The sequence below is a fragment of the Mytilus edulis genome, chromosome 4, assembly GCF_963676685.1.
Source record: "Mytilus edulis chromosome 4, xbMytEdul2.2, whole genome shotgun sequence".
NCBI lineage: Eukaryota > Metazoa > Mollusca > Bivalvia > Mytilida > Mytilidae > Mytilus > Mytilus edulis.
In genome coordinates this window covers 43,042,487-43,069,571 of record NC_092347.1, presented here as the reverse complement: position 1 = coordinate 43,069,571, position 27,085 = coordinate 43,042,487, and the positions used below count along the sequence as shown (strand labels likewise).

Genomic DNA, 27,085 nt, shown 5'->3' with positions numbered 1-27,085 from the left:
TACAGCGAATAAAAGCAGTAAACACATTGTTGGCCCGAAAGACTAAACATGTTTGCAACAACAAAATACACAAATACATAACACAAACACATTAGATTTGGTAAAATATTTTTAATAAATAATCACATTTACTGTGTACAATTGTTGTGATTGTCAGAAAATGCATGACTAGTGACAGAATAATCCTTTTTCACTAACCATTTTGAAAATAGACCTTGTGATATTTCACAAATCTTTTAAGATTGTACTGGCCAAACTTTTGATTTTAAACTCAAAACATGCTATAAAAATGTATTAACTGTAAATAAGTAATTTCCAACCAGAAAATAGGAAATATAACAAAAATACCATTCCAGATGGTGAAAGTGTAATTCTTTGAATTAACAGTGTGTAGTTAAACAGTATGAAAAAAAAATAATCTATAATAAAATTGAGAAAGGAAATGGTGAATATGTCAAAGCGACAACCACCCGACCATAGAGCAAACAACAGCCGAAGGCAACCAATGGGTCTTCAATGTAGCGAGAATTCCCGCACCCGTAGGTGTCCTTCAGCTGGCCCCTAAAATATGCATAATAGTACAGTGATAATGGACGTCATACTAAACTCCGAATTATACACAAGAAACTAAAATTTAAAATCATACAAGACTAACAAAGGCCAGAGGCTCCTGACTTGGGACAGGCGCAAAATTGCGGCGGGGTTAAACATGTTTATGAGATCTCAACCCTCCCCCTATACCTCTAGCCAATGTAGAAAAGTAAAACAATAACAATACGCACATTAAAATTCAGTTCAAGAGAAGTCCGAGTCTGATGTCAAAAGATGTAACAAAAGAAAATAAATAAAATGACAATAATACATAAATAACAACAGACTACTAGCAGTTAACTGACATGCCAGCTCCAGACCTCAATTAAACTGATTGAAAGATTATGTCTTCATCATATGAATATCAGGTACAATCCCTCCCGTTAGGGGTTTAGTATCATACTATCATAAAATATATGAGAAGAACATAACCCGTGTCATGCCAACAACTGTTTTTTTAGAAATAAATGTGTTTAGTATAAACATACTTAATTGCAACTTAAGGAATGAAACTCTAGAAATTGACTTTATATTGCATTCATAGGATAAAGAAGAACATAAAAGAAAGAAAGCATAGCAAAAAGACAAAGAAAAAGCAAGCATAACAATTAATATTAAGTGACCTGTACAGCAATATGTGTATAAAATAAACAAGAATGTGTCCTAAGTACACGGATGCACCACTCGCACTTTCATTTTCCATGTTCAATGGACCGTGAAATTGGGGTCAAAAGTCTAATTTGGCTTTAAATTAGTAAGATCATATCATAAGCAACAAGTGTACCAAGTTGATTGGACTTCAGCTTCATCAAAAACTACCTTGACCAAAAACTTTAACCTGAATAGGGGTGAACGGACGAACGAACGGACTGATGGACGCCTAGACGGACGAACGAACGGAGGCACAGACCAGAAAACATAATGCCCCTCTACTATCGTAGGTGGGGCATAAAAATACTCATTAAAAATAATACATATATTGGATGTTTCACATTGAGGTCTATGTTTGTTTGTTTATTTAGTGCTATCTTATTTATACCAAGATGCTGACAAGTTCACAATAAATTATACTTTCAAGAGAAGATAATTGCATGGTTATGAAAAAGCATCAAAGGGAGATAATAAGTTGACAAAATCAAACATTTGTACTAAACAATTCTGACTGAGACTTTAAACACACTATACTGCTGTAAATGAGTCAGTAGAGTCACCATGTTTAGGACTTATACAAGTGGTACATCATAAGAGACAATATGGATTTCACAGTTTGTAAATTGCAATAAAGTTAATATACATAATTTTCTTATTTGTAAACTACACAAATAAAAAAATATATTGAATAAAAACATATTTAAAGTAAATAATAATAATATTCTTAAAGGAATGTTAAGAAAAAATGGATTCACAACTCATTAGCTAATTTATTACACTACAAACCATAAATGCATTAACCAACTTTTATGATCAAATAGCTCAATATAAATTTGATTTTACACTGTTAGATGGGATACTTATTAGTTAGGTAAAACAGCTTTATCCAAGTGATTTAACCTTACATTTATCTTAATTTGACACTACCAACTTCAGTGTTAACACCTGACAATTTTTTTAAACAAAAGATTAAAAATTTGGTTAACACATGCATGGTTTATAATGTAACAACCTGAGTACTTAATAATTTTCTTGACTACATTTATGATATTAAATGTTCTAGGAAGGACATCAATATCAAGTTTACTAACATAAATCAGATTTCTATTTTCCATCTGTGTTATTTTAGATCTTTTAAAGCCACCTGTGCTGCTTGTCTACCAGGGACGCCCATTACACCACCACCTTCAAAATAAACATAAAATACAGTGGTAAGAATCACATATAGTTTTTTTTTATATTTGACTGGCTACAAAAAGAAAAACAGCCTTTTCAGATCATTGTATGCAAAGCATGGACAGAGGATCTGTTTTTCTATCAGGTTGCACTAAAGTGTTTATCTAAGATATTTCCTTTGGCCTTATTTGATAAAACATAAAAGTTATTAAATGCCAATACAAAACAATATTCTATTATTTACCAAATAATATCAAAACAAAAAAAATAAATTAACAGTACAATTGTTTTTCGCTTGGTTGTTGTTAATCAGTTTACTTACAGAAATATATTGACAAAAAACAACTTCTAGGAATACTTAAACTAAGGATCCCTTTAAAACTTTAATACTTCTGTTCTGAAAATGTGAATTATAATATGCTCGAAGCTTAAATCAACCAAAACAATCCGGAAAAAGTCATTATTTTAGTTGAACATTTCTGTAAAATTTCCACCATTCCTCATGTGATATTTGTTGTTTTGGTTAAAGAAATGGTTTTAGCACAGATATAAATAATTTCGACACACAGGTGCATACTGTTATTTCAAATTTTCAGGTCTGTGCTGAATATAATTTCTTAATTCATTACAGCAGGCTACTGAACGCCTATCTCCTTTATCATGATGGACACATACAGTGAATTTATTGTCCATTAAAGATCAAACATATAAATGCAGTTTTTTCAAAATCCGTATAAACCTGGTTGTGTATTGTAGGTTTTTTCCGTGCAATATTAAATCTAACATATTTATAAAAAAGGTATACCTGGATGGGCACCAGATCCACAGAGATACAAGCCTTTGATAGGACATTTATAATTACTCAGCTTTGTGATTGGACGAGAGGTGTACAGCTGATCAAGTGACATAGATCCATGAAATATGTTCTGAAAAAAATGTAAATAAGTACAAATGTATTTGTAAATATAGATAACATGTCAATTCACTTCTCTATAAATCAAATTATTATATTTAAAAACAGCTAGATATTAAAATTGCAATCCCTGCTTTTATCTTGCAAAATAAATGACCATGCATTTTTCTTCTTGGTTCCATTTTGTCAAGAAAAGAAGCTTTTTTGCAATGAGTTATCTCCCATGTTCCTTCTTGAGTGACAACAACATGTTATGTTCAGTCAGTCTTTTTTGAGCTGTAGTATAAGTCATTCAATATTCAAATTCCATCTAACAAACAATTTTGTGTTTAATCAATCATTAAGGAAAACTATTTCAAATGCAAACTAATTTGAGGAGAAAAGTAATTATCTTCTGATGATTGTGTTGTGCATTATCTATAGATAATATAAAACAATAGTTTTTTTTCCCAAAATTGCACTAAAATTGCACTAAAATTGCACAAAGTGTGAGCTTGAATTTACTTTTTTATTTTGATTTTATTTGACAAGAGTACCAGTGTGTCCTACCAAAGAGTAGGTAACTTGCTGAAAATGTTGATATTTAATATGAAAATAGTAATTCAAATACCATAAGTTAACATAAAAGTCATTATGCTTTCTTAAAATATTTGCAAAATATTACCCCTCCTGTTAAACCAAATATTTTTTCTATATCAAGTGGTGTCAGTATATCTCTTCCTACTACACTGTCCTTAAATCCAGGAGCATAAGATTCAATGATGTCAAACACTGTAAATAATGAAAGAGAAGGGATGCAGTGTATTAATTAGTTCATGACATAAATCTCTAAATGCACAACACCCCTTTCATTGCTGTTCTTTGTAGGTTTTGCTCATTGTTGAAAGAGTTACTGTGTCCTATAGTTACTTACTTTTATGTCATTTGGTGTCTGGAGGCGATTTGTCTTATTTGATTTGTAATTTTACCATAACTTCTTATTTTTATCTAAATATAAAATATTTTACAGTATCAATTTTCAAGAAGAGCATGTGCTAACATAAGACCTATTTATATGTCTAATACAAAGAAATATATTATGTAAATATGAATAATGAATATGTAAATACGAATAATGAATATGTAAATATGAATAATGAATATGTAAATATGATTAATGAATATGTAAATATGAATAATGAATATGTAAATATGAATAATGAATATGTAAATATGAATAATGAATATGTAAATATTCAAAGAAATGAATTATGTAAATATGAATAATAAATATGTAAATATGAATTACATGTATTGTTGTTTGGCAGTTATAATTTCAAGAAGAATTCAAACTAAGGTTACATCTACCAACATAATGTGTTTTTTGTTCCACAGGCATCATCTCCAAGGAAAACTTTTTTTTTTATCAAAACCAAGAATATTCCCAACTGATGTATATATAATGATAGAATTATTTGTTTTTTAACTGTGTCATCATGAATGTCTGATAACTGTAGCTTTTTAATGATTGTAGTGTCTCACATTTATATATTTAATTAGAATATTAATTGTGATATGATGAACTTTTTTCGCTTTAAAAAAAAGCCATGTTCTAATTCCAATATAACATCGGTTCATTGTGATTTATGTTAAAATGAAAATTACAACATCAGTTGTATTATGAACAACTTTGGAGATCAGAATATACATTTGTTCTGGTGTTGCTTGCTAGTAAATTAAATAAAATCATTCTCAAACTAAGTTTACATGTACTATATATACCATGGTTTTTACGAGTTAACATATTTAAACAAACGAATCCGAAGGATGAGTTTGTTTAAATATGTTAATGAGTAAGACACATGGTATATAAAATTTGTAATATAAATAAAATGATTGACAGCTTCAAGACCTTCAACTAATATTAGAAATTGATCACGTTACAGTTTTATCCAATGAAATGGAAGCTCGCGCGTCACTTTTGCGCTTCGTGTATGATCGTCTGTGTATTTTATGTAATAGAGCCCCTGAATTTGCAGAAAGTAAAGAAAATGTCGGATTTTCCCGATTTATTTTAGTTTTGCGCCCCGTGTATGATTGTATGAGCAGGTAATTTCATAATGACTGAGGTAAACAAAAATGTCGGATTCCAGCGACAAGGATTAAATGATTATTCTAATGACGGTAAGAATTGTTTTTCTTTGTTTGTTTTCAATGTATCATACAAATTAATCATATTTTACAGAATTTTCATCTGATTGAAAAATGTTTTTCTTCCGTTATTTTATTAGATTATTTATTAAAACACAATTTTAATAATAAAACAATGTATTTAAACAGTGGCGGATCCAGAGGGCGTAGATAGTGTACGTCCCCCTAATTGATTGCAAAAAAAATCATGTTTTTTTCACAGATATTTGTAGCTGATATTTAGTCCTTTTTATATCGAAATTTAATTGAATTTTCGCAAAGGAAATAATAGTTTTACATTTTATTTTTTTTCAAAACTGAAAGAAGAAACATTAAGTAATTGTTTCCAAAATTAAGGGAATTCGTAACAATCTTATAGTTTGAAAAAGGTTTCTTAAAATGTGGTACACATAATTCATTGCTTTTTCTTATAAAATGAAAACAAATGAAGATCTTGACCTTTTAGTACGTTTTACGGTTTCCTAAATATTTTAGAGGCGGATACATTAAAAAAAAGGTGGAGCTTCAGCCATGGAATAACATGAAAATGAATATGTTATACCATGGCTGAAGCGACGCCTTTTTTCCTTTGGATTTTAGTTGAGTTGCATATTTAATTAGCAAAGTATGGTACAACATAAATTTGCATATAATATACCATGGTTTTCCCTCACCACACTTTTTAAGCAAATTATTTCATAAAAACATCAAAGGAAAAAATCCAATTTATGTTACAAGTATCAATGTTCAATTTTTCATTAGTGAAACAGTATGTTAGCTATAATGTTTTGACTTCCTTTAATCAATTAATGGCTGCCTTTTAAAAAAGTTTATAAATTCTGAATGTTTCAAGTATAATCTAAATAATTGTTTTAAACCATGCTCAATACACCTTCCTAATACACTTGAAATAACGATATTGACAAATATAATGCCTACTCAAGTTAAAAACAGAACAGAGCATGGAATGAAATAATTATTTCATAAATAATACCTAATACCAAAGAATTATCATAATGACTGAAACTAAGCTCAATATCTCAAAGTCAATCTGTCTGTTAATAAATGTTCCGGACCATATGAGTATTTGGACCATACGCGTATGGTCATGACCATATGCGTATACTCATATGGTCCGACCATACGCGTATGGTCGGACCATATGAGTATAATACTCGTTTGGTTATTAACGGGCCGGACCATATGAGTATTTGGACCATATAGGTATATTTATTTTTCCAAATTACATTATAAACGTTTCAATAATACAAGAACTTTATCTAAAAAAAACAGTGATGGTTTAAAACATGACAATTTTTTAATTTTATAATAAAAACAAGAGTGCACACACTGAAATGTCTCGCCTTCTTTACTAATCATTGATATTATGTTGAAAGTCCTAAGTATAAAGCTTTATTACAACTGTCACATAAACTTAACATTAACCAAGATAGCTAAACAAAGACCAATGAACCATGAAAATGAGGTCAAGGTCAGATGAACCATGCCAGACAGACATGTACAGCTAACAAAGCTTCCATACAACAAATATAGTTGACCTATTACTTATAGTTTAAGAAAAATAGACCAAAACACAAAAACTTAACACTGTGCAATGAACCGTGCAATTGAGGTCATGGTCAAATAAACCTGCGGACTGACATATAGATCATAATATATTTCCATACACCAAATATAGCTGACCTTTGGCATATAATATTAGATAAAAAGACCAAAACTTAAAAACTTAACTTTGACCACTGAACCATGAAAATGAGGTCAAGGTCACATGACATCTGCCCACTAGACATGCACACCTTACAATCATTCCATACAACAAATATAGTAGACCTATTGCATAAAGTATGAGAAAAACAGACCAAAACACAAAAACTTAACTATAACCACTGAACCATGAAAATGAGGTCAAGGTCAGATGACACCTGCCAGTTGGACATGTACACCTTCCAGTCCTTCCATACACCAAATATACTAGCCCTATTGCTTATAGTATCTGAGATATGGACTTGACCACCAAAACTTAACCTTGTTCACTGATCCATGAAATGAGGTCGAGGTCAAGTGAAAACTGTCTGACGGGCATGAGGACCTTGCAAGGTACGCACATACCAAATATAGTTATCCTATTACTTATAATAAGAGAGATTTCAACATTACAAAAATTCTGAACTTTTTTTTCAAGTGTTCACTGAACCATGAAAATGAGGTCAAGGACATTGGACATGTGACTGACGGAAACTTCGTAACATGAGGCATCTATATACAAAGTATGAAGCATCCAGGTCTTTCACCTTCTAAAATATAAACCTTTTAAGAAGTTAGCTAACGCCGCCGCCGTAGCCGCCGCCGCCGCCGGATCACTATCCCTATGTCGAGCTTTCTGCAACAAAAGTTGCAGGCTCGACTAAAACTACGTAAAAATTTAATATTGATGCCATAGTTAGTTTTCATCGCTAGTTACATTAGTGCATGTAGGCTTGGATGACATTCACTTCCACACGGTATCATAGCTTTTTTGCATTTGCAAGTTTTGTGCACGATCTTTTTCATTTACACATTTTGTTTGCGAGTGAAAAACAAGCCTTTTTTGCAGCTGCGTACAGTGATACCGAGGTCTTTGGCAATTCTGATGTCTACAGTGTTTTTAAGAAGCTCTAGATCTCAAATATCGTAAAATGGTTGACTGCAATACACCATCTTCACAACACAACTTAAATAAACTAATAGTATGCTACTTTCCAGTGACTTCTTATGTAACAGTTCATTAAGAAATTTTTGGAATTTAATTTTTTAGTCGACATATTGCCATTTACTCGTAATAACAAATCGGTTATGACCATCGGTAATGACCATCGGTATAAAATGTGTTTACTTTAAATTTGACAATTAAGTAAAATTAACAATGTGAAACTTCTTATTTTTATTTAGCTTATCTTTTTATTATATTATAACGATAAAATTACCTATATGATAGCGTCTTTTGAATGAACGGTCATACCATATGAAGAGTTTAGAAGTATTACAAGTAAACTGTAACAGAGTGTTAATTACCCCGACCATACGCGTATGGTCGGACCATATGAGTATATACCCATATGGTCATGACCATACGCGTATGGTCCAAATACTCATATGGTCCGGAACATAAACACATACCTGTATCAGCATACAGATTCCTGGTAGCATCATCCCACTGACCATCACGTAACTCGTACGGTGTGTATTGTGTAAACAGTAAACACACATGGCTACCTGGTGGTGCTATAGTAGGATCACTTAAACACTTACCTGTATCAGCATACAGATTCCTGGTAGCATCATCCCACTGACCATCACGTAACTCGTATGGTGTGTATTGTGTAAACAGTAAACACACATGGCTACCTGGTGGTGCTATAGTAGGATCACTTAAACACTTACCTGTATCAGCATACAGATTCCTGGTAGCATCATCCCACTGACCATCACGTAACTCGTATGGTGTGTATTGTGTAAACAGTAAACACACATGGCTACCTGGTGGTGCTATAGTAGGATCTAAACTACTTGGTATTACCATTTCTATCATTGGACTGTAAAAGGAGAGAAAACGGTCTAACTGTTCTGTTTTTGGTTGTTTTTTTTTCAAGGAAAAAATATACTTATAATTGTATTAAAAAGGCTGAATATGGGAATATGAGACAAATCAAAACAAGTTGTATACAATTTTATGCAAAGTCTACTGTGGATTAATGTATCTCTCAGTCTGAGAGTATTGATATTGTGGATTAGAAATAAAAATTGTAATTTCATGGACATTTGATTTGGAGGTTTTGTCAATGTCTGCAAATAAGTCTATGGAAAATTCAAACTTTATTGAACAATTAAATTTGTGGTTTACCTAATTCCACAAAATCCAAGAAAACTGGTATCCCATGAATACTAATGAATCGGCAGTACTTCAACTTGAGTTGCTTAAAAAAATTGCATGCTAAGAGGGTATAATAATTGAGTAAAAAGTATAACATGGCACGTCTGAAAATTACTTCCCTAGTGTATATAGCAGCAAATGATGTATTAAACACTTAACTTCATTCGTCCTGATAATGAATGAAATATTTGCCACTAGATGTTAAGCAACAAACAATCAATCAATCTTAATTCAATTATCAACAATGATTTTAAATATACTAAAACAAGACTTTACACAGTGTTCTCCCCAGAAATTTTGGATAGCATCACATTTTGCGTAAAAAAAATAACTGTATTTTTTTTAATGTCGTTTGTCGCGTCGCGTTGATACTCTAGTATCAGTAACAGTTGTTTCAGTTTATGTTTTCTTTATTCATTTGTAGTTACAGAATTATTTTTTTCCTCTTGTGCCAAATAAAAATAAATATGTGGTTTCAGTTACCCAACATTAAGTCAAATGAATGAATGGTTCATTATAGATCAACCTGTTTATATACAAAACTAAATATCTAGTACACAAAATTAACTATTTTTTATATTATATCAAGTAAAGATAAAGTAGCAAAAGTAGCAAAAAAAAATCAATTTAAAAACTTTTTTTTTATCATGTTTATGAAATTCATTGTTTCATGGCACTCAATGAATTAGTCCCAGTTGTTTCTTATATTTATATCAAAATGATATGTATTTTTAACAAAGTTATCTAACAAATAGTCTGTTAATGCATAGTTTTCTCTCTTGGTATATTTTTTCTGTCTACTGTCCATCTGTTGTCATTATCGTGAAAATGCGGATTTTTGTCATATCTGGTCCGGTTCTGTTACGCAGTTTGCACAAAAATGTGCAATGGCGGCCGTAGAAAAATTTACGAAAATGAGTCAGAGAATAAACATTGTTTGACAAAAGATTGAGCATGAATAAGACGCTTTTAATGCATTAAATGGATTAAACATAAACTTATGCCAATTATGATAACTTTTTAAAGAAGTATTAAACTTAGTTTAGCTCTAAACCAAAATTCTCGCTCTCGTATTACCGGAAGAGAAAGAAAGTAATTTTTGGAGAGATGCACAAATAAACGACCTTTTAAAAAAAAAAAAAATCGTTTCAATCTTTGAAATTTCGTAATACAAAACGTAGATTTCGAATTGTTTTGTGATTGCATTTTTCCATGTTGAAATTGGTGATTGCAGACACGTGGTATTAGTCATGTCACAAGTGTCAGCTTGGGATATTCGCATCCAAACAGTTATCACCCTGAGGGCAATTAACACCTAGCTATTTAATCTCTTAATTGCCTTTAGTGTCCGACTTAAAGGGATTACAATTAAAGGTGATGTAATTTTTATGGTCATAATCGATAATAGATGAAAGTTCAAAATTGAGGACAAGTAAAATAGCATCTTCAAAATAATTATAGCGTCGCGGGAATTATTATAGCATCACGGTGAAAAAATATAGCGTCGCGGTACCGCGACGCTAAAACGGCCTGGGGAGAACACTGTTTACAATCCCTACATTTTTTTACAGAATACTTATAGACACCTCTTTGAAAATTTTCCTTGCTGAGCATCTAAATATCCATCATGGATTAGATCTGAATGTTCACAGTTAAGATGAATTGTAGCTCTGTGATGTGGCATTACCTCCCCTTTCTGTTTACTAGGGTCTGCTAGGAAGTTTGGAAGTTCATTTACTGCAACTGTAAAAATTATAAAATAATTACTTATAATTTTCATATTTCTAATTATTAAATATTCTTAAGAGTAGAATTTCAACTGAAGAAAAGATAATTATCTAATGATAAACAACTTCTATGAAAAGAATTTGGTTAAGAACTAAGCATAAATGTAAACATTTAGTCATAATCTCAGTTCTTATAAAAACTTTTCTCTAAAGACAGAAGAAATTATCTATGCCTGCTTTATTTCAATTATGACATTTTGCATATGCAAAATACATTCTGGTATTTGAGATGTGTCAGATAGAAATTGAAATTATGCAAGTGGCCATAGTTATATATACATGCATTACACTATGATTGATAGGGATATACAATTTTGACATTTAAGGTTGTGGTGGTCTGAAGATTCTTACAAAAGATCTAAATATACATTCAAATTTCTCCATCAAATATAGCGTACTACATGTACATGTATTTGTATTTTTTTGCATAAGAGCAATTTCCTTATGGTTAAATAAAGTTTGCATATTATTAACTTTTATCTTAACATATGTTGAAACATTCTTGGGTATATTTTGATTCAATTATCTTTTAAAAGGCTAAAAAATAAAGACTATTACTTGTATCACTTAAGCTCCTTTTAAATTTTAACCATACAGAGCTAAAAAAAACAACTCTACATAAGCATCCGAAACTCCTGTGAACAAAAATTAAAGCAAAGCAGGACTTTCACTAAGAGACAAACCAGCAGTTATCATAACGATTTTGATTTAAAAAGAAACACATGATGTTTTTTAATCATACAAACCATTTATTTTTGTGACTGGTGATTCGTAAGAGATACTTCTCAAGTCTAATTCTACATCCTGTGGTAAGCTGCCCTATTGAAATATTGAAAATATATACATACATTAAAAACATTCTTTCCTTTTATGAAATATTGAACACTTTATAAAGTAAACTTTTTTTATAAAATGTTTGGCATCACACACAATATTGTAACTTTCAAGTTGATTTTTCTAATTTTTACATATATGTAATTGGAACTTTAAATGAACATTTTTCTTTTTTTAAGTCCAACTCATATGTGTATACCTATTCACTTACATACCATGTATTTTTATCTATTTATTTTAGTGACATGAGTATATTATTTCATTTTTAATTGTAAGTTGTGTACATTCTACTTTCAATATGCTAATACATTTATTTAAAAAAAAACAAGAATGTGTCCAAAGTACACGGATGCCCCACTGGCACTATCATTTTCCATGTTCCATGGACCGCGATATTGGGTCAAAAGTCTAATTTGGCTTTAAAATTAGAAAGATCATATCATAAGCAGCAAGTGTACTAAGTTTCAAGTTGATTGGACTTCAGCTTCATCAAAAACTACCTTGACCAAAAACTTTAACCTGAAACTCTCATTTTCATTTTCTATGTTCAGTTGACCGTGAAATTGGGGTCAAAAGTCTAATTTGGCTTTAAAATTAGAAAGATCATATCATAAGCAACAAGTGTACTAAGTTTCTAGTTGATTGGACTTCAGCTTCATCAAAAACTACCTTGACCAAAAACTTTAACCTGCGGACGAACGAACGAACGAACAAACGAACGGACGGACGGACGGACGAACTAACGAACGGAGCCACAGACCAGAAAACATAATGCCCCTCTACTATCGTAGGTGGGGCATAAAAATAACAGGAATAACCCAAAGCAGAACAATAGATCACACTTACCATCACCAACCAGATTCTCTGAGATAATAAGCAAACAAAGAAAGACAAACACCAAACAACTCATGCTTAAGACAGCCTTGGTACAAGCAAAAATCTGGTAAAAATAACCTGGTTTTACATGCACAAAACCTTCCTAATAAATATCTAGACCGTACATGTAGTAAAAGTGAAACACACAATAAAATACCTACACAGTCCAGCTGCCAACAGAGGGACTAATTACTGTAACAAGGAAATAAAAGACATTATACAATTTGGATGTATAATAAAAAAAAAAGAAGAGCTACAGGAAGCTAAAGGTTGCACTTTGTAAATACAGCTGTTTCTCAAAACACGCCTCTTTTGGGGAGTAATAGAATATTCATAGAAAATTAATTGTGTTTACATACTGGTTCCCAGTTATGCTCTCTGTGTTCCATATCGCAGAGACAGAACTTTGGAACAGTTTTTAACAGGTTCTAGGCATTTTTATCAGAAAATATGCAAATAGGGTAAGCCGGCAATAATTAAAGTCTTGTTTTCAAATTCTTTAAAAAATTGAAACAGGGGAGGGGGTATAAAATGTATAGTAAAGAAAAACTTAGAGTATACACAGTGATTTCTTTAAGACTTTAATTCTGATAAATGAGTATTAATGTGAGAAAAACTGATTTTAGAGAGTTTTCTATTTGAATAAATGTCTGTATAGGTTGCACTTTGTAAATACAGCTGTTTCTCAAAACACGCCTCTTTTGGGGAGTAATAGAATATTCATAGAAAATTAATTGTGTTTACATACTGGTTCCCAGTTATGCTCTCTGTGTTCCATATCGCAGAGACAGAACTTTGGAATGTTACCAGTAAATCAACACGTGCATATTGTTTACATTGAAATTTGTGGTAACCTTTCATTCGAGGTAGGGGTAGTTAAGAAAATTAGTGTAAGTTTAAACTCTGAGAAGTTCAGGGCATATAAACGTTGAAAATATGCCGCACAGCCCTATATTTTGACCTTTGAAAAAAATTGTGGTGCATATGAACTTTCAATTCTAGGATAAGATTTTTTTCAAAACTTCATAGTAAAAGTGGTACAGTTTTAGCCGTAAAAGGAGTTCCTATGGGAAATTGCATTGTCAATATTTACAGAAATGCAACCTATATAGGGTGAAAAGGGGGAACATTCAGAATTAAACCAAATTTGCTTTATTTCACAGATTTTAAAGAAATTAACTCAAATAAGAAGTTTTATAAATATTTAATGAAGATTGATAGAATCTTGGGCCTTAAATATGATGACTCAGCATAAATTCACAGTTTACAGTATGCATAGTTTACTTAAAGTCCTGGATACAAAATTAAATCATAATATTTGCATATTTGTAAGTTAAATTGTTAAGAAGTGCTTATATTTACTCTTCGCAGTCATTGAAACTCATAGATCCTTCCTGAATATTATTTATGGGGTATTTGTGTCCTTTCGATAACCCAAAAAATAAGCCGCAACACCTAAATCTGCATTTTTGTCACCACGGCATAATAAATACAAGCTAGAAAAACAAAAAATATCTCAAGAAAACTTACAATAGTGTGTTCTATCCTGAATATGTACTAAATATTTCAAATTGCTAGAAACAGCAGAATGATTTAGGAAATTTGAGGCCCCAGGGGCAAAAAACATAGAAAATTGCCTACCCCCTGGGTCATAAAACAAATAATTTAACTTGTAAATGCTATGATTTTATGATTTTAAAGTTCTTGATATAGAAAACAATAACTATGCTTGGAAGTTATGCAAAAATCAGATGTTAGCAATCATCTATACAACATTTTAAGTGAATTTATATCTCAGACTGGTATCTGCATACATACAACTATTGCAAATATGGCTTTGTTTAAACACTTCTATTATATATAGTAGCTAAATTGTGTCAGATATATGGTTACCATGGTTACAGATGATACTGTTGTGACAAGAATTCTAAATTGACCATTTGAGGCAGAAAATGTGTTCTTTAATTGACAAATAGGCATACAGTAAGATGTGGACTGGAGATAGAGGTTGGATTGGATACTTTATATAATCTTGAATGTTGTAATGATTGATTGCTAAACATTACATTTCTGATATTCTGATATGCTTTCAATATGTTATCAAAACAGTTTTTAACAGGTTCTAGGCATTTTTATCAGAAAATATGCAAATAGGGTAAGCCGGCAATAATTAAAGTCTTGTTTTCAAATTCTTTAAAAAATTGAAACAGGGGAGAGGGTATAAAATGTATAGTAAAGAAAAACTTAGAGTATACACAGTGATTTCTTTAAGACTTTAATTCTGATAAATGAGTATTAATGTGAGAAAAACTGATTTTAGTGAGTTTTCTATTTGAATAAATGTCTGTATAGGTTGCACTTTGTAAATACAGCTGTTTCTCAAAACACGCCTCTTTTGGGGAGTAATAGAATATTCATAGAAAATTAATTGTGTTTACATACTGGTTCCCAGTTATGCTCTCTGTGTTCCATATCGCAGAGACAGAACTTTGGAATGTTACCAGTAAATAAACACGTGCATATTGTTTACATTGAAATTTGTGGTAACCTTTCATTCGAGGTAGGGGTAGTTAAGAAAATTAGTGTAAGTTTAAACTCTGAGAAGTTCAGGGCATATAAACGTTGAAAATATGCCGCACAGCCCTATATTTTGACCTTTGAAAAAAATTGTGGTGCATATGAACTTTCAATTCTAGGATAAGATTTTTTTCAAAACTTCATAGTAAAAGTGGTACAGTTTTAGCCGTAAAAGGAGTTCCTATGGGAAATTGCATTGTCAATATTTACAGAAATGCAACCTAAAATATCCCATTGATAAGTTAAATACTACCTCTCCATGAAAACAAACATTTTTTTTTTAAAGTTTCATGAAATCTCATGATATTAAAGTTTAATTGATATAAGCAGTATTTGTGCGAGGCCAGTCATTAAAGTATTTAAAATTGTCAGAATACTTTAACAGAATAAGTTGGTATATTATGGGTATATTCCTCGCTGTTAAAACATGAATGAGCTAATCCAAGTTTAAAATTTGTATTTGTAGATGACTATTAGTTCGATTTATGAAAATATAATAGAAGGTCAGTTAAGAAATATTCTCATATATATATTTTAATCTATTTCATGCCAAAAAAATTATATACAAATTTATCTCCTAGTAGTAGTATGGAGATTAAACAGCCTTGACGGATTTGTCTTCATGGGATAATTTCGAATTTTATCTTATTGCGGACCCAAAACACAAAATCACATGCATTTTTAATGGTAAACATGTTATTTCGATCAATTTAGCAGATAAACGTTTTACTCTGGTAAATTAATCAATGAGTGATAGATTTCTTTTAGAAGAATTTTAAAGGTCCCAGTGAATAAACTACTCAGAGAACAATATCTGTTGTATTTGTTCCATGGGACAAATGAACTGCCAAAAGTTTAAATGGACAGATAACTATCAGGAGAATCTGTGGTAAACTTTCATTGGGTTCCTAATAAAGTGATCAGGGCTGGTATACCTATTACTTTTTGTATCCAACATAGTTACTGGAACATTGCATTCCCTTTTCATATGTGACGCAAGTTTATTGTTTATAATATTCACATGTCTTACAATTTTTCCAGCATATTCATAATGAGTTATGATAAGAAATTGAAATTAATGATTAGAAAAATAACTTTTAGACAGAAATCTGATGAAGTTATATCAGCTTTTAGTACACACATATTTTCAAAATTACCTGTGGTAATAAGTCTAAAAATGTGACTTTTGGTGTTGCATTTGACAAAACAGCTTTAGCTTTTATTTCTGTTCCATCCTCCAACACCACTCCTCTTGCTTCATTGTTCTCTATGATAATGCTTGACACAGGCTGAAATTATAATTGACATATTTTCCAATCAAATAGGAGTATAATGCCTTATACACCACTGAATCTACCACTGGGAAGAAACTTATACAAACTGTGTGTAAACTTATGCCTAACAAAACAGATGCATGATTTATAAGATAACAGGATCTCAATCACTTTTAAATTGAAAAAGAAGAATTCTAATCATTGAATTTGATTCTGATGAAGTTATAAAAAGACTTCCTTTATTAAACTAAAGTAATTAGATCATCAATCCACCATTCATATTCTTGTATGATAAATTGAAGGCTTTCTGACTAAGAGTGCAACATATTTTAAATTGGCCAATAGATACCAGAATATGTTTACCATAATGTGCACATTGATGATATGCACATTAAATTTTTTCGAGGGAGGGGGGAGGGGTAGTTTGCAGCTTAAATCTAGTTGTACAGAATGGGTTTTTCTCATTGTTGAAGGCTGTACAGTTGCCTATAACTGCTTACATCCAATTCATTTGAACTTGGTCATTAGTTGTCTCATTGACAATCATACCACATCTCCTTGTTTTTATATTGTTCCATAAAAAATAAAAAAATTACACTTTTACCCACAAAAATCAAAGAAATTGGTATCACATGAATAATAATGAATCCATTGTACTAACTGTATTGGTGAAGACTGATGCTCCATGATCTGTAGCACAGTTAGCAATGGCTTGTGATACTGATCCCATTCCTCCTTCTACATAGCCCCAAGCACCTTTTATTCCTTCTAATTCTCCCATTACATGATGTAACAATACATACCTATTTTATACAAAACTAAAATTATGTCAATGTTCTTTGGTGTTTTGTTTTTAGTCGAAGTAATGTTTGCTACATGTATCCAACTTTTGTAGGTATGGCAAAACAAATGCAAAAAATGCATTATGAAAATAAATACTTTAAAATCAAATAAAAACATTGAATAATAACATTGTATTATTGTCAAGACTAAATTTTGTACAGTTAACTCCAACTTTAGTACATATTTATCATCTATTCTGAAAGTCTCATAGCCTGCAAAGACAGAAACAGTGTAATTTGCAATGAAATGTGTTGTGACATTGGTACTTAATTTTTTTAAAACAATATGCTCTATCTTTACTTTAAATCATCTTACCCACTTCCAGGTGTTTTTGGACTAATCATTGCACCAATCACAGAGTCTGTAGCTAATGTTGCCTTAAGTGGCTCAGATTCAAACCACTTATCTAAAATCTGTCAATAAAAATTTGGAACTTTAATACATTTAATTGAATTGTTTTTGTCTAGATCATTTTATTAAAGGGATAGTAGCTACGATTTTGACAAAAATATGAACAAGTTTTAAAGCTGCTAAAATCAAAGATATGTACTAAATATAAGCAATAAGATCGCTAGAATGTTTTCATAAACTACAGAAGTGTTAATAATTGATAATTCATATCGTGTTGTGTGCCTATTCATCTCATTAATTATGCATCGGGTTTACTTCCTGAACTTTGTCGACACAGCGAGTGAGCTAACCAAGATGTATATAGATACGAACACGTGCTTTTTGTTTTCTTACACTATAATTACTCTATATTAAACGTACATATTTGACACCATTTATAAAATTATGTAATTAAAAAATATAACAAATACCGGCATATTATTCCAACCCAAGATTCTCCAACAATGGCGATATTATACACTTGTTATTACATTTGTATGGCTTAACCATGCCGATAATGTATACACGTGTTTGTGTGTTAAATCGGGGCCTCCATGAAGGATACACTTGAAGAATAATACTAAAGTTTAGGAAGTTGATTTTTAATTTCTTCTAAGGTGGGAGATTACTGCCCGTAAATTTATAAACATATTTTTGACAATTATGAACACGTTGAGATTTTTTTTCATGTGATCTGGAAAATTAAGAAATGTAAACATTACGCAAACCGTCGGCTACTTCTGTTTGACTTTGCCTGCGTCGCAGGTGTTTTGAGTGATTTTAATGACCGATCTCATCGACGTTTTTTATTTTTAATTTACAATAACTTGTCTGCACCTCTTTTTTGTTTCTTTTCTCGCTGAAACTGTAAATTCACGTACCATTTCCGCGATAACATTCCCCTGTTCAACCATTTTCCCTTCGAGGCACAATGTGTGATTGCGCATTGGGAACTGAGGAGTAAAGGTCATATGAATAAGGGTTGGGCTTAACATCGAATTATTATCTATAGACAATAAATAAATGTAGATGTTAAACGTTAAAAAGCTTCTAAATGCTTAATGGAACATAACCAGTAATTGATTTAATCATAATTATTTTACTTTTTGTACAAAATCCGGCATATAGATTAAAAAAGTAATTTTAATGAAAATCGTAGCTACTATCCATTTAAGATCAATACAAAATATCAGAAAAGTTTAACTCTTAACTTTGAACTACGTTCAAACGTTCTAAATCTTGCACCAGGCAATATCATATTCTGTTATACAATGATTTGAATTAGAAAAATGTCAATTCATGAAAATAATCAGAACGTTGCCTTTTTATGTTGGATATGTTAAAATATACACATTTTATCATTTTTCATACTTTTTTTTATTTTCAACCATGTTCAATACATAATAACATTAAACAAAACACAATAATCATTGTTGTTGGTGCTGTCATATTATCCAAGGGCCTTTTATGGTTTACTATACAGTATGGATTTTGCTCAGTGTAGAAAGCTGTGTGATCACCATAGTTGTTTACATAATAACATTGAACAATATACACAAATCTTTGTTGTTGATACTGTTTTATCTGTGGGCCTATTTTACAATACAGTAAGGCTTTTGCAGATAGTTGAAGGCTGCATGATGACATGTAGTTGTTTACATGTCAAAAAAATTTGAATAAAACACAAACCTTTGTTGTTGGTGCTGTCATCAATTCTGTAAATGCTGACACATCGTTTTCTTCAGAAGGTACTGAAAAAATATGAGTTTTTAGTGTCTACAGGTCAATTAGCAGTCACCAATGTTATCTAACCAAGTTACCAAATATAAAAGGGAGTCTTCTATATTACTTTTAATGAATTGAAATTGTCTTCAAATGGTTTTATAATTGTGGAAGCATTGTTTGTTTACAGAATGTTCTAGCTGACTGATATTTGTGATAACAAATTAATTCATTTCTGATTGATTCACATGAAAGTAAATTGTAAAAAATATTTCACAGTAATATTTCAACTATAGCAAACAACAACAAATATTTTGAAAAACACTGTGAAATAGGTTCTTTTACAATACTTCTTTACAAAATATTCTTTAGTTGATCTCCCTTTATTAAGAAGTTATACTATTTAATAAATTTAAACAATTTTTTCTTTATTATATTGATATAAGAAGTTGTGGTATGGGTCCCAATGAGACGACTCTTCATCAAAGTCACAATTAGTAAAAAGTAAACTATAATAGGTCAAAGTACAACGGAGCTTTTGCTCACGCTGAACAGCAAGCTATTTATTTTACATTTATTTTACATTATTTCACATATACATTTATTTTGCATACCTGATTGGAGTAGTGACTTCAATGATGGCAACTGTGACAACTTTTCTTTGAATGTAGCAGACGCCAAGACATGAGGTAAATATACTGGATTAGAGTCTAATAAAGGCTCAATGGCAGCTACAATTCTCTCTAACATATGCTCATATTTCACAAACATCTAGAATATAATGCATATCATCATAAAAAGTGAAAAACAGTCTTTTTGGCGAAAATTTTACTTGATTTAATAAATACAAGCTGTTGGTACAGAAAGAAAGAGATATCAGGAATACTTCAAAGTGACAGCAACCCAATTACAAAAATAACAAAATTAAAGTTGTACAGTGACTTGTAGTTGTTCACTTCTTTGTCCATTTGTCTATGGATAGTAGTTACATTGGCAATTATTCAACATCTCCTTATTTTCATATTGTATAAAAGATTCAAGTGTTGTATGAAAAAGACCCAGTTAAATATGTCTGTGAAAAAAATTTCCGATATGAATTTGGTTATCAAAGTTAGTTGTTAAATTTACTATAGAAATAACATGCTGCTTGTAATATTGGCTTAAATAAGTTCTTACAATTATCTATAAGTTATCATGTATGATATATTTATAAAAATTTATACTTCTGAATCCTTTTTAGAGAACTGGGCTATCTGTCTGACATTCTCTGCTCCATCTCTTCCAAGAAGAAGAGATCTAGCCTTTCCATCTAATCCACCAGGTTTTATAAGAGGTGTATAGGAATTAGGATCTCTCAGGTAAACCTTAAGTCCATATTTCTATAATAAAACTATAAGTTCAAAACAAATATCATAAAGAACATGATTATTTTGTGTGTCTATAGATATGACCTGCTAGATTTATCCCATTTGCATGTTCAGTGACTTTTGAAATAAATTTGAGTTAAATAACCTTATAGCATATAGCAAATTGTAAAGTTAATTTCTCAGAAACATGCACAGAATGGAAACTTAAGTATAATGCTTCTACTATTGATAAATGTACACTGGACATAAGATTGAATTGATCAATTGATTAAATAAAATGTATTTCAAACAAAACTTTTTCTTCATTCAACAAAAATATTGCATAGGCTTGCATCAATTATTCCACTGAGTGAGGGTCCACATTTCATTAGTACAAAGAAACTCTGAGAATCTTTTAAAAGGTAGATAAACTGCATGTTGTTAGTCGATTACAAAAATGTTATACCATCAATAAATAAATATGTCATCATTTCAACGTGTTTTTTATTATATGGTGTTTTTCAAAAAGCAAGAGATTATTGGATTTTCTTAACACATCTAAAGACAAAAAAAAAATTATTTAAAAACTGATGGTGTTGTTTGTTACCATGTAAACTATTCAATGTGTACTGTGGATTCATTACAATCTGTGGGACAAAAATCATCATTGTTGATTATGGGACAAGGAAATGAATTTATTAATTGAATTAATTTGTTTGAATTAAATTTTTTAGTTGTTTTGTGTAACTACAAAATTAAGAATGCCTGAAACAGACACTTATCTCTCGCCACATAGACAGTTTTCTCTGACCACAAACATTGGTTTCTATGAAAAAATAAATGAATCAACAGTAAAACCTGAATGATGCTTCACAACACAACACAAAACATTGATAACAGTAGGATAAACTGAGTTTCCTGAATGTGTAAGTGAAGTTATCTCCCCTCTTTTAATCAATGGTTTAATTTTGTAAAATTGCAATTTCCTGCCATGCAAAATGTTACTGTAGTATCACGAGAAGCAAGAAAACTATTGATTTTCTTTCAAATAGTATTGTTTATTGTAAATTCATAAATTATTGTGATGTTGTTATTATTGCGAAAAATGCGACAGGGTTATAATGGCAATAATTTAAACTCGCATTTTGAATTTTTTTATATCAATTGAACAGGATTTTTCACAGTATCGCAAAAATTAAATTTGCATTTTGGTCCAAAATAACAAAATCGCAATAATGAAAGCACCCAATATTAATGAATTTACAATATCATATTTCCCTTACTAGTTCATCAAAATAGACATTTTTAAATCAGAAAATGTTAACTATAATATGTACCTTTAACTCTAGATCTGTTATTATTTGTGGTCTCAACAAACTCAGCACATAAGATGCTCTTGAAAATTTAAAACCTACAATATAAACACATGTACAAAGAATCAATTTTAAGTAAATATAGTTTATCAGTAACACCCCTTCAACTAGTTCCACAATAATAATTATGCCCTTTAATGCCAATGTTGTAAAAAATCCTGCTAGGAAACTATATATGTATATATTTTTGTAGGGTGCAGTTTTTTTTATCAACCTTAGCTTTCATTTAAAAGATTGTCATAAATGATTAATATCAAAATTTGGCTCCAAATCTTCCTCAATCCCAATCCTCTTATACTGTAAATGTGTCGTTTAATCTCATGGAGGTCAATTTTCTATTTTTGGAGAGGCAGTTATACATTATGATCAAATAATTAAGTTCACATTCTGTTTTTCTATAAATTCAACAAAAAATACAGGACATGCATAAACAGTTCAATCAAGTATAACATACAGTATGTTTAAATAAAAAATTATGAATGTAATATCTATAGCGGTCTTTAGTTCATGTCTGTCACATTTGTTAAATTATATATATAGTAAATTGTACTGTTAAAAAATTAAGCCATAAGTTTCTTGTTTCAATTATTCAGAATTTTTTATTTCTGGGCCTTAACTTGCTGACTATATACAGTATTGGTTTTTCTAAATGGCTAATACCCATGTAATTTTAATCATGGTGATATTTGTCTTTTCAGCAAAATCGTCTTATTTTCATATGAAATAATTCAATATATTCTGACATACCTGGAACAATTTCCTCTGTAACAGCAGCTCCACCAATCACATGTCTCCTTTCTAATACACACACATTCTTACCAGATTTCTGTAGGTATGCAGCCTACAACAGATACCATATCTTGTAACCTTATGTTTTATCTCATAAAAACTATATTCTTTCCAAGATATTTTCTATAAGAATGCATTGTTTGAGATCAGATGGATGACACACTTTTGGGATGTGGGATATAGTGTAAAATAGTGATTTAGATGAAAAAATCATCAAAATAGCAGGATATGAGAAATAAGCACACTCATGCCACACCCGCATTTTTTTCATGCACTAATCAATATCACCAAAACTATGTGGAATAGCCCAGTAAACCTTTTTGCTAAAGTTTTCAATTGTTTTCAAAAACTTTGTATTTGTATTTGTATTTTGTAAATGTCAGCTGGTATCATTTCTGTATAGGAATTTACACCAATAAAATTATTTGATTTGATTTGATTTGCAAATAGAGAAATCATCTTCTTCTTCTTCTTCTTCTTCTTCATCTTCTTCGGAAGTCCACCCTATTTGAAGGGTCAACGCATTAAAAATATCCTAGTTTTAGATAATCATCATTTTAATGAGACAGAATACATATTGTATAATCAATTCATATCATGCATAAGTTATGTGTATTAGATCCTCAAATGAAAATGTTACATTTGCTAATAATACATAGGATCAAATTAAACTGGATGTAACATGATCCATTCCAATTGATGAAAATATTGTTATTTTCATCTCAGTTGATATAAATGGTATAAAAAACTTTGTTACTAAACATGCTAAATGAATAAATATTATTGTTCTTTCTATTGTAAGGAACAGAGATTATACAAAAATAAATGTGCTTTTAAAATTCATGTATTACAGTTCTTATTTGATATTTTTATTTCACAGTGATTTAAAATCTAAGATTACAAGCACTATGAATAACATTGGTCAGGAAAGATGTGACTAAATGTGCATCAATACAAGCTCTTATGGTTCTATCATTCTATAGCTCTATTCTCACTACTCTAAAATGCCTTGATTCAGATGTCTTAAAGTTAAAATATGTTTGAGAGATTTAATAAAGACATCGTCATGATTATGTAACTTACTGTAACAAGTCCATTGTGTCCTATAAAAAAGAAAAATAGTTTAATATTTTTTTAAAACAAATTGTTGAAATTCAGTAGCTTTGAAATGAAAGATGAAATACATATGTAAAAGTTGTTCTTTATTTTTGTGCTGTTCAGTAACTGTTGTATTAGTCTTTCATATAAACCCATTACCAATATTTTCTGTGATATAAGTTCTAGTGGAATATTTTCTATAAAATTTGTACCAGTGTAACAAATGTCATGCCAAAACACATTTTGTGTTACATGTACATTTCCTCTTTTGAAATGTTTGAGGTATACCTATACAAATTAAGTACATGTATTTTACTCTACACTAAACACATAACAATAATACCAAATTAGCTTTGTAAATACCTATTTAAAGTAGGCACTGGCTACGGTTACATGGAAATGTAACAATAATAAAAATATTATTGTTACATTGGAGACTAAATGCCGGAATGCATGGTTGGATGAGGACCTGATTAATTACGAATGTAACAATAACTATTAAGGCTACGGTTACATAGCGTTATTGTTACATGAAAAACAGCAATGTACGATGGGGACTTGTAATATGTACTAAATAATAAAAGTTTAAGACATTTATTTTATATTTACAATACATACAATGTCTTTATTTTTTTTTATTTACAATGACAGTTTATAAATATCCAGTAAGTGGTTTTTGGAGCATGTTTAAGTCCGACACATCATTTTGACGAATCCACTCCAAGCAGCCATCCCACACCAGTAATTAGGGGGCAGGACCTTTTTCGGGATGCGGGATCGGGTGTTTTTTTAAGCTCGGGATATCGAGATTGATCTTTCGGGATGTCGGGATTTTTTTTTTTTTAATTCGGGACCTCGGGACTTCATGTTTTTAAGCCCGGGATTTCGGGATCAGGACCCCTCCTACCCTCCGCTGTGAACGTCTGTATCGCATACCGTGCAATTCAATTCTGCGATATTCCTTTTAGAAGATAAGGAAATCTTTAATGTTACAAATGGAAGTTTTTAACGACCTTGACTGGCTATACAGCCCTTGCACGGTCGGTCTTTAATGTTTGCCATGCTTTCGGTGAGAAATACTATTTTACTCTCGCAATGTTGATATTCTCATCCGATCTTTTGGTTGCCGGAAAGCATGTGGTGTAGTTTCATGTTGTCTTTCAATATGATTGCATTGCCGTCCATTACGGATGTTAGGTTTACCTCAGATTTCAGTATCCAACTTAGCAGTTAACAAACTTTGCTTCAGTTGATGTATCAATTTTTTAGAGTTGCTTTTGTATAGAGCTATAGCTATAGAGCTGTATGAATTTTGTGTCTTGATATTGTTTCATTTTCGTTTCAAACGCATCCCAAGTTTTTCATCCAAAACTAAATTGGTAAAATAAATCTCTGCATCCATTGTTCAAAGTATATAATGACAGTAATAAGAGAAGGTGTGCAGTTAAATACTTCAAAAAGTGAACACTTTATCAGCCCCAGTTCTCAACAACAAACTATATTTTTCGCATTCATTTTGACACTGCTAATCTGAGGTATTTTTATTACCTTTAAGATTAATATGTAAAACTACTTAAGCATCATTTGTATAATAATAATACTTATTAATTATCATTATTACAAGTATTAATTAGTACATATGAAAGAATTAAGCAACACAGCTAAAGAAGATTTAAATTTAATAAATTTAGCGTACATTGCTGTTTTTCATGTAACAATAACACAATGTAACCGTAGCCTCAATAATTATTGTTACATTCGTAATTAATCGGTTCCTTGCCCAACTTTGCATTCCGGCAATTAGTCTCCGATGTAACAATAATATTTTTATTATTGTTACATTTCCATGTAACCGTAGCCAGTGCCTTTAAAGTAATCTTTCTTAAATAAATCAAAAGTATTATCAATCATCTTATCACAAAAAAATATTTCATTTAGAAACATGATAAAAATTCATGGATTTTATTCCTGAAAATAACAATAGTGTAATATACACATCTGAAAACATCTTTAACATCAACCAGTATTTGAATAAAAAAAATAGGCTGCAAAGGGCCCAAGGTAAGAACATGACTTACATGAACATGTATGGGTTGCAAATGTGTTTTGGGTGCAAACGGACCCGAAACCACAAAGTTTGGTAGCATAATCAGTTTGTAAGTTTGAGAAGAGATTTTTAGATATTCTTGTCATACAAAAAGTGCAGATGTTGACAATTGATGTAATGAACCTTTAGATCTAAGTGAGATAAAAAGATAACAAATATTACCTGCACCAACAACAATAGCATCATATTCTGTCTTTAAATCATTTTTCACATTACTAAATGTTCTTGAACACTGAGATATCTTTCTAAATGAAGGAAATAACTTTCTAAAATTGACAATCATATTTAAAGATATTGTCATTCAAATCTACATGGATAATTGGGTAATTATATAAAGTTTGTGTGTTTGATCTTTTGGTCACTGGCGTCTGCCATAGTTCGATCATGTGACTATTTTGATCTACACAATAACCCAAAATTAAAAATAAGATAATTGTATAATCTTTAAGGACTATAAAGTTTTTGTATTATATTTATATCGAAATGATGTCAGATTAAATTAACATGTTTTTCAGTGTATTATTTTTTATTAAACCAATGAGCGCGGACGTATTAGAAGACACCGTTACTAAAAGTGCTCTTTTTACGGAATATTCTCGTGTCGGTGTCCGAAATAATTTTTAATATTCTGATGCGTT

General features: G+C 30.7%; 1 protein-coding gene across 2 annotated transcripts; it reads right to left on the bottom strand.

Annotated features, from left to right (window-relative positions):
• Positions 1-1,479: 1,479 nt before the first annotated feature.
• LOC139519723 (pyridine nucleotide-disulfide oxidoreductase domain-containing protein 2-like) lies at positions 1,480-26,824 on the bottom strand. Of its 2 annotated transcripts, none has more exons than XM_071311952.1 (16): positions 26,610-26,824; positions 24,326-24,345; positions 23,201-23,294; positions 22,418-22,491; positions 20,958-21,113; positions 20,349-20,505; positions 19,702-19,763; positions 17,938-18,035; positions 17,441-17,582; positions 16,663-16,794; positions 11,965-12,037; positions 11,018-11,174; positions 8,810-9,093; positions 3,996-4,102; positions 3,224-3,344; positions 1,480-2,427 (listed from the first exon to the last, which is right to left on the bottom strand). In XM_071311952.1, the coding sequence occupies exons 1-16, from the start codon at positions 26,746-26,748 to the stop codon at positions 2,363-2,365; spliced, it is 1,881 nt and encodes a 626-aa protein (XP_071168053.1). In that variant the 5' UTR covers positions 26,749-26,824; the 3' UTR covers positions 1,480-2,362. The 2 variants fall into 2 exon arrangements, with proteins under 2 accessions (XP_071168053.1, XP_071168054.1); XM_071311953.1 differs by having other exon boundaries at positions 8,942-9,093.
• Between the last annotated feature and the right edge of the window lie 261 nt (positions 26,825-27,085).